Source organism: Prionailurus bengalensis, chromosome C1 (genome assembly GCF_016509475.1).
Source record: "Prionailurus bengalensis isolate Pbe53 chromosome C1, Fcat_Pben_1.1_paternal_pri, whole genome shotgun sequence".
Classification (NCBI taxonomy): Eukaryota; Metazoa; Chordata; class Mammalia; order Carnivora; family Felidae; genus Prionailurus; species Prionailurus bengalensis.
Window position 1 is genome coordinate 108,538,510 of NC_057345.1, and position 15,561 is coordinate 108,554,070.

General features: G+C 42.5%; 1 protein-coding gene across 1 annotated transcript; it reads left to right on the forward strand.

Annotated features, from left to right (window-relative positions):
• The first annotated feature begins 773 nt into the window (after positions 1–773).
• Positions 774–13,351, forward strand: CFC1 (cripto, FRL-1, cryptic family 1). The gene is made up of 4 exons (XM_043573358.1): positions 774–824; positions 1,575–1,711; positions 1,977–2,086; positions 13,020–13,351. Exons 1-4 carry the CDS (start codon positions 774–776, stop codon positions 13,139–13,141), a joined length of 420 nt encoding a protein of 139 aa, XP_043429293.1. The 3' UTR covers positions 13,142–13,351.
• Positions 13,352–15,561: the final 2,210 nt, after the last annotated feature.

Genomic DNA, 15,561 nt, shown 5'->3' on the forward strand with positions numbered 1-15,561 from the left:
AATACCCGTATCTTCTTTACTTATCCACCTTTATGTCCTAGTGCAGTTGTTACAAGAGCTGGAGTAAAGACACCTTCAAGTACAAAACCCAGTCATATTTGACCTCCTTGGAAGTTGGCCTTCAGTGTATGGATGAGAGGAGACTCTCACAGCAGACGTGTCAGTGGGAAAATGGTCCGGAGCCACCCTGTTAGGTAAGGACACAGATCATCCAGATCTGAGAGCCAAGAGGGGCATTTAAAAGCCTCCAGCATAAACTGCAATGCATGCACATTTGTTCCTTCTCATTAAGGGACATGTACACTTCTTTGGTCTCAAAATCTTTCTAAGTCATGACAACATTAATTAAAATCTACAAGTTATAAAACATGGCATAATATTTATTACACATTAAATATTGTATAGACTTATGTTTATATATGATTGCATTACGTTTTGAACATATGTAAATTTCTACTTATACTTTTAATATTTTAAACTTCAATAATTTCCTTTAAATATTCTAGGCTTCTGTTTTTTACCAGTTTGGCATTACAGATCATCCACTTGGGAAACAACAGTAAGAAGCATTTTATTTATAGTCTCTTACTTTTTATTGCCTATTTGTTTCTTAACCATTATCAGTCTCATATTTTCGGTGTTTTTAAAAGGTTATCAAAGAGAGAAACATAAAGGTAACAGAGAAGAAATCAACAATGCTACAGTCCAAAAGCTCCTGCAGAAAACACTCAACTGGACCCTGAATAATTTTGGGGAGGTGAATGCAAGCGCCAATGGCTGGAGGCCCCAGAATTCACGTCCCTACTTTCCGGATCTCCAACAGCGTAAGTTGCAAGTCGCGAAGGCGCCCACATTACCTTTGTGGTCATCTCAGTCGGTGGTCTGCAGATTTAGGATCTGAGAAAAACCTGGAATAAATTTAGCATAAAATGAAAAATCCAACAAAGCACATTTTATCATCTTCAAATGATGATACACTATAAAGTGAAAACTATTTCCTAGTGAGGTGTTCTTTTGCTCTGAAAAGTTTTACTATTTTATTGGTAAAACTTTCCATCTGCTCAGGTCCAGAGAACTGCGATTTAAATATATTCAAAACAACCTCCCAACCCAAGATAATAGGGGACCCTTGCTTGGCTTATTGCAGACTGGCAGCCTCCAGACCCCACATCCCGGGGGCGTGGAGGCTGGGGGCGGGGGTAGGCAGTCTTTCTGGCGGGAGGGCTGGAGGTGAGAGGGTTTTCTACAGTCCTCTCTCGGTGGGTGGTCCCCTCCCGGGAGGCCTGTCTTTAATCACTGTCCAGGCAGGTCACAGCCTGACTTTAACATGTGAAAGGAATGAAGAGAGAGAATCCTACTTGCTGGGGGCAGGGATTCTCGTCGGGTCCTCGGACTGGTTTCTGACCCTCCGGTACCCCTGGCAGTTTGCTTTTAATCCTTAACTTAACAAGTAGGGTTTGCCTGAGCAAACACACTTAGCAGGGAGTTAAATTTTATTGCCTTTCCGGGGTGATCTCGTGAAGCCCTCTTCGGGCTTGTCTAACGCGGAAAGCCGAGCGGCAGGCTGAGGCTGACAGCCAGGCGACTCCCCCACAGGTGAGCCCCAGCTGCTGCGCTGCTGCAGTAACGGCGGCACCTGCGTGCTGGGCAGCTTCTGCGTGTGCCCCGCCCACTTCACCGGCCGTTACTGCGAGCACGACCAGAGGCACAGGTGAGCGCGTCACTGAGCGGGCTGCTAGGTGGGTGGGGCGGGGATAATGGGGCGGGGGCCCTGGAGCGGGCACTGGGGCAACCCGCGGGGCGGCGCGTGGCGGAGGGGAGCAGGCTCTGGGGGCTCGCAGGTGGAGTGTGGGGGAGGGGAGCGGGGAGTGGATGGGAGCGGCCGCGGGGCCTGTGCGGGGTGGGGCGTGGATGGGCGTGGGAGAAGGGAGCGCATGCGCGTAGGCAAGGCTAACTCCACCTTGCGGCCTCCCTAGCGAATGCGGCTCGGTGAAGCATGGAGCCTGGACCTTCCTCGGCTGCCGCCTTTGCAGGTGTGTTTTCGCAGCCCTGCACTGCCTCCCCCGCCAGACACCCGGCAGCTGCGGTAAGAGTACCCGCCTTCTATTAGCACAGTCCACACACGCAGGTGGTTGCTCCTTTGTACCTATCTATCCTCAGAGATCTAGCTGTGCCAGGCGACACAGAAATGAGCAAAAATGCATCACTTAGGAAAGTCACATTCGTCGTGAATCACATATAATCATTCTGTGATTATCAGCATATCATTATTATTATTTAAATTTTTATTCCTAAATTTACTATGTCCCGATTGCTGGGTTTAAAAGTGATTTCCAGTGTTCTTCAAGTATCCTTTCAGTGAGCCTACTTTGGGGAGCACACAAGCTGGTAAACCAAGCCAAGCCTGGCAGACAGATTACCGGACTGATTTACCGGACTAAATCTCCAGTGACTTCCTTAAACCACACCAACACCATCTTCTCCAGTGTGAAATGAGGAGGGCATTGGAGCAGGACAGGAACAGGGATGAATGGCTACACGCCACCCTTTAGGGCCTACCAGGTAGTGCTCCCAGGGAAAGAAGGTGTTCAGGCTTGCCACACATATTAAAAGCCAGCATGGTGTGGAGAACACATGGGGTGAACGCTCATTTGTGAGGATTCTGAGCAGGGAGCAAACTTCGTGCAAATGTTTCACTTTTAAAACGCAGTACAAAACATGAAATTTCCTGGGTCAGAAAACAGATGTAACACTCTGCTATGACCCCAAGGGCACAGTTAAAGAAGGTACAGCATTTCAATCCCACATCCTGCACCCTCTCCCCTCTTCAGCATGCTCTGACCGGACTTCACTGAGGAGCAGTTAATGAAGGCACAGCCCTCAGCCCTCTTCAGTCAATCCTGGTGGCCTTGGCTGTGAGAAGTCAAAACTCCTAAGTCCCCTTTTATGCTCCTCCTTTGTCCTTCTTCTTGTCCTTCTTTGTCCTTGCTCCTGGGCAAATCCCACAGTTGAAGGGCACACTTAATGATATCATAGCCCTTCAACCCCACTTCCCACCCTTTTGTCCACTGTCAGGACTTGCAGTGGAGGAGCAGCAGTAAGTGAGGATAAGAACCCTCCAAACCAAGTTCTTGCCCCTGCCTTCTTGGTGGGGCCAGTAGTGGAGGAGCACACTGAATGAATGCTCAGCTTTCAACCCACATTCCTATACCTTTCTCCCTCTTCTGCAGCCTTGGGTAGGATTACCTGTCAAAGATGCTTAGTGAAGGAACAACCCATCAACCCCACTTCCTGCCCTGCCCTTCTCATCCAGCTGTGCATGGTGTGGGTGGTGCCAGTAGGGAGACTGTGATTATAGTACAGTATTGGAAAACGTTGTATCTTTCCCTCCCTCTGTCATGCCCATCACATTTCCCAAAGCACCCCCTCTCCTACTGGGCTGTTTGCTGACCTGTGATTCACTAGCTGTTCCTTCTGTGCTCCAGAGAAAGGACACACAAATTAGGGAACAGATATTGATATTGCAGGTGGAACCTGTGTAGTCCTACAAGTGAAGTCATTTCCCACGTGCCACTGGCACTCCCAGCAGTAATGTGGGGAAGGGATTAGCTGTGATCATTTCCCAGTCTCCTATGCAAAGCCAGCTTGGTTTCAGAAGCAGCAGGGCAAAGACTAGGTCCCAGGCTCTCTGCTTACTATTTTGTATCTTTGGAAACATCCAAGGCTGGGAATGCTGTCTGCCAAGGACAGTGAAAATGGCTCCAAAATGTGGTTTCTGCTCATGAATGTTGAATGAAATAGTCATGTTTCAGAGTGAATTGTCAGGTGCAGAAAGCACAGTAACACTTTTGGACTCTTTGGCCTGTTGATTCTTCTTCATAGCAGATGACTGTGGTGGCTGTGCTGACAGTGGTTATGATAGGAGGGATGATGATGATGGCTGTTTTTGTTAGCACTTGGTATATTTCAGGCACTTCGTACACTTCATCCCATCCGATTCTCTTAGGCCCATGGAATAGGTATTATTATACTTTTTTATATTTGAGGAAACTGAGACTTAGAGGAATTAACTCCTACAGCAAATAAACAGGGTCTGATATTTATTTCTTAAGAGATAATCATGAGAGGCTAGTTGGTATAAAAATATATATACATATAAAATAAAATATATAAATATATAAAATACATGTGATATATAAATATATACAATATAATATGGTATATGTATATATACATATATAATATATATAATATATAATATGGTATATATAATATAGTATGGTATATAAATATATATAAATATAAAGTAAGATATATTTTATAACGATTATTTAAAAATATTGTAAAGAAACATACCATAGCATATTGATATAATAATAATTAACATTATTCTGTGAATAATAACTAATATGAATCTATGACTAAAATTGCTACCATTTATGGAGTACGTAAGGACATCCCTGAAATTTGTCATATACTTTTTTTAAAATTGAGATATAATTCGCATATAACATTACATTAGTTTCAGGTGTACAAGATGATGATTGAAAATTTGTGTATATTGTGAAATGTTCACCACACTAAGTCTACTTAATATCCATCACCCTCCATAGTTAAAATTTTTTCTTGTGATGAGAACTTTTAAGATCTACTCTCTTAACAACTTTCAAATGTACAATATGGTTTTATTAACTATAGTCACCATGCTGTACATTACAATCCCATTGGTTATTTGTTTTCCAAATGGAAATTTGTACCTTCTGACCTTTGATCTTCACCCATTTGCCCACCTACCAACCCTCGCCTTTGGTACCCACCAAACTGTTCTTGTAGCTATGTTCCATTTTTGTTTTTGTTTTTGTTTTTTTTAAAGATTCTACATATAAGTGAGAGCATATGGTATTTGTCTTTCTCAGTTTGATTAATTTAGCATAATGTCCTCAAGGTCCATCTATGTTGTGACACATGGCAAGATTTCCTTCTTTTATGTGGCTGAAAAATATTCCACTGTTGTGTGTTTGTGTTTTATATATAAATATACATATTTTGGGGCACCTGGGTGGCACAGTCGGTTAAGCGTCCGACTTCAGCCAGGTCACGATCTCGCAGTCCGTGAGTTGGAGCCCCGCGTCAGGCTCTGGGCTGATGGCTCAGAGCCTGGAGCCTGTTTCCGATTCTGTGTCTCCCTCTCTGTCTGCCCCTCCCCCCGTTCATGCTCTGTCTCTCTCTGTCCCAAAAATAAATAAATGTTGAAAAAAAAATTTTAAATATACATATTTTACCCACATTTATATCATATTTATATTATATTTATACATATTTATATCATATATTTATCCATTCATCCATCAATGTACACTTAGGTTGCTTCCATATTTTGGCTTCCATATTATTATAAATAATATGCAATGAATATGGAGGTGCATATATATTTTTAAGTTAGTATGATTGTTTCCTTTGGATAAAGACCCAGAAGTGGAATTGCTGGATCATATGACATTTCTTTTTTTAATTTTTTAATTTTTTATTTTTTAAATTTACATCCAAATTAGTTACCATATAGTGCAACAATTATTTCAGGGGTAGATTCCTTAATGCCCCTTACCCATTTAGCCCATCCCCCCTCCCACAACCCCTCCAGTAACCCTCAGTTTGTTCTCCATATTTATGAGTCTCTTCTGTTTTGTCCCCCTCCCTGTTTTTATATTATTTTTGTTTCCCTTCCCTTACGTTCATCTGTTTTGTCTCTTAAAGTCCTCATATGAGCGAAGGCATATGATTTTTGTCTTTCTCTGACTGACTAATTTCATTTAGCATAATACCCTCCAGTTCCATCCATGTAGTTGCAAATGGCAAGATTTCATTCTTTTTGATTGCTGAGTAATACTCCATTGTATATATATACCACATCTTCTTTATCCATTCATCCATCGATGGACATTTGAGCTCTTTCCATACTTTAGCTATTGTTGATAGTGCTGCTAGAAACATGGGGGTGCATGTGCCCCTTCGAAACAGCACACCTGTATCCCGTGGATAAATGCCTAGTAGTGCAATTGCTAGGTCATAGGGTAGTTCTATTTTTAGTTTTTTGAGGAACTTCCATACTGTTTTCCAGAGTGGCTGCACCAGCTTGCATTCCCATCTTTTTTAAATTTTTTGAAGAACCTCCATACTGGTTTCCATAGTGGCCACACCAATTTACATTCCCACCAACAGTGCACAAGCGTTCAGGATGTGAATCCTAACTATTGTGCCATTTCTATACTCATCCTATAAGAATAATTATCAATATAAACTAAAGAAATATTTTTGATAGTGTTATTTAGAATACTGAAAATATGACCATATTCTAAATTTAACAGCAGAGTAATAGGTAAATAAATCCTGTAATGGGATGTTATGAGGATTGTGAAAAACATATGGAAGATAGAATAAAAAATTATGTTTATAATATAATGAGGTGAAAGGATACATCTCGATGCAGGAATCACAAACAGAAAATAACACACTATAAAATCATGGCCTTGTGGCACCTGCAGGCTACCTGAAAGCCACAGGGTCTCTAAGGGGCCTTCTTGCTCAATCCTGTCTGGGTCCAAGAATGACAGGCTGTCTTAATCCCAAATATAATGCCTTTCCAAGGGCATTCTGATTCAGAAGAGCTCTATTTGTTTCTCAGTTTTTATATAAAATGAGGATAACCTGCCCTCTACCCTCACATACATGTTGAAGGATAAATTTTATGCAAAATAATCTTGTCTGTGGTGTGAGCTATTTTCTGTTCCATGATCTAAAATAATGCTTTGTGAATAATAATTCTAAATAAATATTGAATGGATGACCTTTGACCAATTAGTTCCAAATACAGCTCGAAAGAAGAAACACCATAAAAGCCATTACCTATTATTATATTGCAATTAAAAGAAACCATTTGTAGGGTTCTATCATTGCAGGGTTCTATCAATTGTTCTATCAATTGCAGGGTTCTATCAATCTATCAAAATGATAGGGTTCTATCAATTACCTACATTGCAGGTAACTATCATTATTTCTACTATTTTCTCCATTTACATCTGTTAATTTTGCATTTAAAGAGACAGTGTGGGGGCGCCTGGGTGGCGCAGTCGGTTAAGCATCCGACTTCAGCCAGGTCACGATCTCGCGGTCTGGGAGTTCGAGCCCCGCGTCAGGCTCTGGGCTGATGGCTCGGAGCCTGGAGCCTGTTTCCGATTCTGTGTCTCCCTCTCTCTCTGCCCCTCCCCCATTCATGCTCTGTCTCTCTCTGTCCCCCAAAAAATAAATAAACGTTGAAAAAAAAATAAATAAAGAGACAGTGTGGCATAATAGAAAAAGCGTGGGAACATACCTCCAAAATACTTTTTCAAATCCCCCAAAAATACTTTTTATAATGTTTATGATCTTTATGAAAGGTTGAATAACTTGTTTGTATTTCAGTCTCTGCAACTGCAGAATTAGAGCTGAATATTTACCCCATTGATAAGATGTAAAGGCACTAAACCTGTTACATGTTATGCACAGAGTAAATTATTTTATTATCACTACCATCAACAGTATTCAAGTCAATATGAGGTTTAAAAAATTATTTCATAATATAGCATTTATATGCAAGTTTACCGAAATGTGTCTTTTAGGGGGCGCCTGGGTGGCTCAGTCAGTTAAGTGTCCGACTTCAGCTCAGGTCATGATCTTGCAGTTTGTGAGTTCAAGCCCCACGTCGGGCTCTGTGCTGACAGCTCAGAGCCTGGAGCCTCTTCAAATTCTGTGTCTTTCTCTCTCTCTCTCTGCCCCTCCCCTGCTCACACTCTGTCTCTCTCTGTCTCAAAAATAAATAAACATTAAAAAAAATTTTTTTTAAAGAAATGTGTCTTTTAGGTTGTGAACAATATCCACTAATCGAGGGGCATTAAGTTAATTAGGGTTAAAAAAAAAAGACAGGGGTGCCTGGGTGGCTCAGTCGGTTGAGCATCCGACTTCAGCTCAGGTCATGATCTTGCGGTCCGTGAGTTCGAACCCCACATTGGGCTCTGTGCTGACGGTTCAGAGCCTGGAGCCTGCTTCACATTCTGTGACTCTCTGTGCCCCTCCCACATCATGCTTGCACGCGCGCTCTCTCTCTCTCTCTCTCTCTCCTGTCAAAAATAAATAAACATTAGAAAAAAAAAAAAGACAACATTCCAACTACCAGGACCTTTGCTTTGTGTTGAGCCAGCCCAAGATCTCATTATACCAACAGGGTGGTTCTTCCCACACATAGTCCCAAAGAATTAAGTATTTTGTTAGCCTCAGGAACCAGTTTAATATCCTAAGATTTAGTCTTAAATACTGATACAATGAAATAGCAAACTCAAGTGCCTTCAGAGTAAATAGGTAATGTGAATGTCAGATTGGGGTCAGGTCAAGCCTCACCTCACACTTCACACCCAATTTTAAAAATACATTTCTGGCACCAGCCAATCAACCCACACAAGCAAACAAACATCTTTGGGCCAGAACCAGCCTATATAGGTCCATAGGAGAGATGGCCCTCCAGCATCCTGGCCCTGGCCAGCTCCAAGTGTGCTGTATGGCAGAGAGAGAGAGAGAGAGAGAGAGAGAGAGAGAGAGAGAGAGAGAGAGAGACCCTTGGTCCTGCCCTCCAGGAACCACCCTCCCATGATAGGTGCCATTCCAATAGGTGAGCTTCTCTGGGTGTCATGGCAGGAGACAAAGCCATCTGGCTCCCAGAGATATCTGCAAATTGGAAACTTTTGGGAATGTTGGTTCTGGACCTCACACTGAAACCTGATGTTATACTCATCCAGGGTGGTCTCCAAACTTTTTAATTTCCCACTCCATTCCAGTAAAAATACCTGAGATTGTTCCCCATTCAGTGGCGGTAACACAGTTGCCATGCTAGCATGTACAAACTTGATTTTACTTATATCTTCCTCTTTACACATGATAAAAATCTTTGCCATGAGGGGCACCTGGGTGGCTCAGTCGGTTAAGCATCCAACTTCGGCTTGGGTCATGATCTCACAGTTTGTGAGTTCGAACCCCACGTTGGGCTCTGTGCTAACAGCTGAGAGCCTGGAGCCTACTTCAAATTCTGTGTCTCCCTCTCTCTCTGCCCCTCTCCCACTTACACTCTGCCTCTCTCTCTCTCTCTCTTTCTCTCTCAAAAATAAATAAACATAAAAAAATTTTTTTTAAATCTTTGCTATGTCTGACCAAGTCTAAAAAAGGCCTTTTGATAAGTATATAATAAAAATCCCAGATTATAGTAAGTCATCTATTGGTAACAGAGTTTTCTTTTTTGTATGATGTGAATAATGGTGGGCCATAGAACCATTAATTTGGTAGATTCTAATAAATACAGTAAATATTACTAAGCTTAGTTTTAAATTTTCCTATAAATGTACAGTAGAAGTTCTAATATTTTCTGTCTAAGCTCTGTGGGTGACCTTGGGCTTCCTGAGAGGGACACCACATGGTGTTCACAGTCCCAGTTTGGGGACCCCTGCTTGCAGGGCTGCCTTGGTCTAACCAAATTCACAAAGCTGACTAAATAAAACAGCCTTTGAGTTTATGTATAAGCAATGATTGCCAACGGGCCTGAATCCTTTCCTATGGGAAGCCTGTTTCTTTCTACCAGGGGAGAGTGAACATTGAAGGTCAGTATGGGCTGACTCTTTTCTCACTTAAATACCTTCGTACACTGTGAGCACCTGTCTTAGCATCAGCTTTTCTGGAGACTTCTCTGGGCCCAGATGTCAGGTTTTCTATTTTGTGGGGTTTTGGTACTCTGAAACAACCCTCTCCGAAGGTGGGGTGGTATGGAGAAGTGGTACCCAGGCCTAGAGTGGGCCTGACCTCAGTCCTATCCTTAATCTAGCCTAGATGGTCCCACCAAAGCCCACCTGTGAACATGTGCAGAGTGGGTCCCTGTTGCAGTTGCTTATCACTGCTTGTTAATTTCCAGTGTTTCATGCTCACCATAGGTTCTCACATTCAGAGGGCAGGACCAGGCAGGCCTGTCTGGGGTGGGGTCAGGGGGAGGGGGGAAAACACCAGGTTGTGCTGGAGTCCAGCTCCAGCAGGTGCAGGGGTTTCTGAAGGATGAACGGTGTCGGCAAAAAAGTGAAAATAAAACAAAACTAAAACAAAAATGAAAATAAAAAACTAAAATAAAAAGCTAAAATAAAAAACTAAAATAAAAAAACTAAAATAAAAATGGACAGAGACAACAGCAGCATGTTGAACTGGCCCATTTATTGTAGCAAACGTGGCATTATATATGCTAGTGATTTCCTTGTAGCATACGTCATCTGTGTTTTTCTAACATTACCTAATTTTGAAAATGTTCCTATGTATAAACGACCTTTAAGAAATAACATGGTGGTTTTCCCCTAACTTTCCCGCATACCCTTTGATTATAGATTTACTTCTTACATTATTCCATTATGCATCTGCGTTTATCTGTAATCTACAAAGCATTTGCTTTGCTGTTCTCGTGAAAGGCCCTCCATTTCTCAACACCTCAAGTGGAACAGTTACAGGGACATGACCTCCTAACCACATGAGGCCAGAAGAACAATGTCTTTGCCTTGGTCCAAGGTGCCAGAAAGGGGCTGAAAAAACCTTAGAAACCCATGCCTCATACATTCTCAGAGAGACAATGCACTTAGTAACCAATGAACCATTCTGTAGCTAAACTGACTAGGTTCAGTCATCTTCTGGAATGCCTCCAGGGGCCAGGTGGGCCTAAGGGTTGAAGTCACCTGTGCCCAGAGATACACTCCTTAGTTGCCGGAGTGAGGCTTTCAAAATCCACATGTCTCTACTATACAGGCCCTCTTTGCTGGCAAAGGTACGAGGCTATCCTTCCTATAAGTAGAGGAGTCTCCTTAGGGGATGGCAAGGGCTAAATGTAAGGCCACACCATTTCTTGTGGAACCTTATTTTCTTCCCTAATGGTTCTTTTCCCAGGGGGCCTGCCGAGGGCAATTCCCCAACAGACAATACCCCAGGTAGTTTTAAAGCTAAATTACCTAAAAGCAGGAGTACAAGAAGCTTCACCGTCGGTGGGCCGCCTTGCAGTCACCAATCCATCCACAGCCCGGGCTTTGCCACTCAGGCTGGGATAGCTCAGCTTCCAGCAGGGTTGGCCTCTGCTGAGCAGTCCTGGGGAGAAGTTTCCTATATTTGGGCCCTTCCTCATCTGCATGCTTACCTGCCAAGCCTTCCCCACATGTAGCTCCAGGTTTGCTTGTGAGAGTGTTCTAGTAGAGACACTGCCCCCTGCCCATGGGGCTTGTGGTTTTCACATAGTAATCACTCAGTAAGGACTTTAGCCAAGACTTCTGCTGGGCCCCACTACCCCAGGACTCCCACCCAGCACCTTTGGGATGGGGTCCAGCCATACAGGCAGCCAGAATCATAGACCCTTAGGGCTCAAAGGGAGACCTACTGTGGAGGAACCCCCTTGTGACAACAGGGAAGGTGAGCACCTTGGGGTGTGGCACTAGCCTCCAAAATGCTGTGAAGCTATTTATTTTTGTGACTTACTCTGTGGAAATACCAGCCATTGCTTTAGGAATTGGTGCTTTCCTCCTGTTTAATAAGCAGTCCCTAGTCAAGGAAATGGGTTATTGCAGGATTTTTTACCTCAATACCCAGGGTTTGTTGTCTTGCTGCTTTGAAGAATGAAGAGGTGGACACAATAAAATGAAAAACACACAAAAGTTTATTAGAGTATAAGTTTAGGAAGTAAGAATGGTATGAAAACTGTCTTTGCAGAGAGGGGGCATTTAAAAGGGAATGTCCATGACTATAGGCAAGGGTCTTTGTTTTAGAAGGTTCTGGTAGCCCCCCCCCCCCCACTTCCCCCTTGCTCCTTCTCAGATCCTACCCTTATTGGCTTGATAACTCTAGGTGCTGGGTTGTCTATTCCTGATTGGCTTGACTCCATCATGTGAGGAGTCAGGGTATGGTCATAATGCCCCTCATATAACATAAGTTTTATGGTTTACCTATTTTAGTTATGTATTTTGATTGTCAAATTCCTGAAGGGGAGTAGGTGGTTTCTGTTACATTCTTTTTTTTTTTTAACAGCTATCTTTTTTTTTTCAATGTTTATTCATTTTTGAAAGAGAGAGAGAGAGAGAGAGAGAGAGAAAGCATGAATGGGGGAAGGCCACAGAGAGAGGGAGACTATATAGAATCCAAAGCAGGCTCCAGGCTCTGAGCTGTCAGCCCAGAGCCCAACATGGCCTGAATCCGTGAACTGTGAGATCATGACATAAGTCAAAGTTGGACGCTCAACCGACTGAGCCACCCAAGTGTCTGTTATATTCTTAAGAGGAACCTTACTCCCGAGGGTCAGTCCCACTCCTCTGGTCAGTCCCTCTCAGCGTTGTTCCAAAATATGTGTTTTTCTCCATCCAAGGACCTCAGGTCCTAACCTTTCTTTCCCTCTCTGCCTATTTTGCCCTATCTTTCCCTATCATAGTGTTAGGACTAAGTTGGGGAAAAGTTGGACCTTCTTTGAAACACATGGATGCAAGCTGTTTTATGTTACTGCATTTCAAATCAGATCTATTTGCTCCTGATTGTTAAATGATTTGGTGTGGAATTCTCTGACAGATCACCTGTGCTACATAAGAAGGGCTAAACCCTAAAACCAATAAATTCTCCTTCAGCTCTCTAAGTTCCACAAAAATCCCATTGTTTCTGGCTGCAAGGAAAGGAATATAAAAGCTAGAGGAAGGCACATCTTCTTCCTTGAGCTGTGACCCCCACAGCGGTGGCTTCCTTTTGTTGCCAAGGGAGCTCACTGTCGCATGGGGTGGGGCTTCACAGCCATCTATTCTCGGAGCCTCACCAGAGCAGTCTAGTGAGGAGGCCCCAGCAGAGTAGGGCTTCTAACAGAGCAGGTACAGACCTCTCTGCTTCAGTCTCTTAAAGCCGGCCTGTGACAGTGTGTCTTACATACTCGGGATTTTTTTTTTTTTCAGACCTGGAAGACTTTCTTGCTGCACGGTCTAATGGAGAAAGAACACAACACATGCTGAGTGTTCTCTTCCTCCTTCCCTGCTTGCTCGTACAAAGCATCCTTAGTGAAGCGGGAGACTCCTGACTGGATCTTAGAGGACCTAACTCGCAGTTCCACAATGGAAGAACCTTGGTGTTCCCAGCACAAGCTTGAGCAAGCATGGTTCTCTGTGGGAAAGCCAGGGCTGTGCATCCACATCGTTTTCTGTGTTGTAGGTAATAGATTTGTTTCATTTCCTAGAACTGAAGCATTAGGTGAATATTTTTATTGTTTAATAAATATTTTCATGAAACATTTTCTCCTCTAAGCCTTATTTCAAGGTCTGCAACCTAGAGCAACCATGAGTAAACACTTGTGCTGGGGCCTATTCAAGCCTAAATTACCTCTGATGATTTAAGAATAAACTGAGCATGCGGCCCCTCCCAGATAACAAGTTCCCTTTGAGTACCCCTTCATCTCCCACACACATAGATACACCATGGATGTGGCAGCACTTCATGTCATGCATTTGTTTACTGTCAGTGTCCCCCACTACTCTTATAAATCTTTGGGAGGCAGGGACAGCACCACATGTGCTGTGGGTCTGGCAAAGAGCTCCTGCCTTAAAAAATGCTTCATTGATAAAGAAGCAAGAAGGGGGAGAAAGGGTATGAAGGAGGGAGACAAGACTGGAGGCTGACAGCCACTTTTTTCTCACCTCCTTTTCTGCAGCTTCCCCTACTAAACCAGCTCCTTTGTGACACCTTTTTCAGGGCCTTTGGCACTTCTTCGGATTATCACCATCTCCTTAAAAGGGGAAGATTCTCCATAGCAGAATCCATTCTAAAGACAAGGCAGAGAGAATTCAGCAAAAAGAGGTCAGAGCCTCAGGCTCTAGGCTAGCCCTCCTCCCTTGGAGTCTAGTGATCTGATAGCCAACCAAGCAAGCACAGCTTACCTGCAGCAGGCCAGCCACTAAATCTTGTTACAGACTCAAACTTGTCCACGAACATGATGTGCCTTGCTTGTAATTCCTAAAGCTGCCTTGCTCTGTTGAACCTAGGAACAGTTTATATGTAGTGATTGGGGAAGGAGGTGAATACATGAAAGGAGAGTGATAGGGTTCTTGAAATCTTGGGTGGGGGAGCCTTGAAACAACCTGAAGGTATGCATTCATGATGGGGGGCATCAGATAATTTCAAGACAGATGTTATCATCTGGTCTCTATTAAGTTTCTATATCAATGTGTAAACAAGGAATAGAGAGTGAAAAAGGCAGAGTTAATGGGGCTGAAAGGAGGATAAAATATAGGAACATAAAAAGCAACATGAAGTTAGGTTAATAATATAAATCCTACAACTGTAGTACTGTTTATGCTTTCAAAACAGGTCCAGCCACCAAGCATCCAGCCTCAATCTGAATCCCAATCTGAAATCAAGTATGTATAAAGAATTTATGAAAAATAAAGGGACTGAAGGACCCATCTTCCTATCAATCACACAGTACTTGGGAGTTAGGCATTTCTAAGCTGGATCTGTCAAGTACATTAGCTCTCAGATAATCACAACTCTGGACAGTTACCACAACTAGAAATCAGAGGAGTGAAAACAAGAAGAATATTACAAATTATTCAAGTAAATGATAAGAATAAAATGGGATCAAGAAATGGACTCTGGAATAGATAATACAGCCTGAATTAATATATTAATTGATCAAGATATTGATATTTTTATAAGGCTTATAGAACTTCATTTAAAGAATTCATAGCTGAGTTCAATAGAAAGGCCTTCCCATTGCTCATGTGATGTAAAGCTGCATGTACTGGAGTACTTTTATAGACAGAAAAGTGCCCTGCCTCGAGACAGTTGCCACAATGCTCAACTGTCAAAATGCTGCATTGGAGGGTAGTTTTGACTCTATTTAGATAGTAGAACACTCTACCTATAGGTGAATAGAGAGCTCTTGGTGTGAGCACTAAAATGGGAAGTGATGCTGAATTAAATAGGCTACTACTTTAGTGTTACACATAGCATACACACACTACACACTCACATGTAACAATTCAACAAAATCTTTTGAGGCCCACTATAAGCTGGGCCCATTGGCACAGTCCTTCAAGCAGGAAATAGGAGAGAGAAGTGAAACAATGCAAAGGTTGTCAGTGACTACAGAAGTACATCAGAATGGGGCAGGGGCACATTGGAGACACCAGATGAGAGGGGCATGTCCAGAAGATCCACTTTGAAAGCATACATTTCAAATAGATTGGACTTCCATTGAGTTTTTCAGCTTTTTAAGTCCACTTCACTTTATTAGCCTATGTAATACAATTACTTTAAAAATCTATATTATAAATTAGTTTGTTGGCATTTTCAACCATTAATTATGAAAATATGAATTCAGAATGTGCAATATTCAAATGAATGTTAAAGAAGGTAGAATACAGGAAAGGATTGACTTATCCCCCTATATTGGATCTTTTTATTTATTTACAAATAAAATTGTTTATATTTAAGGCATATAAT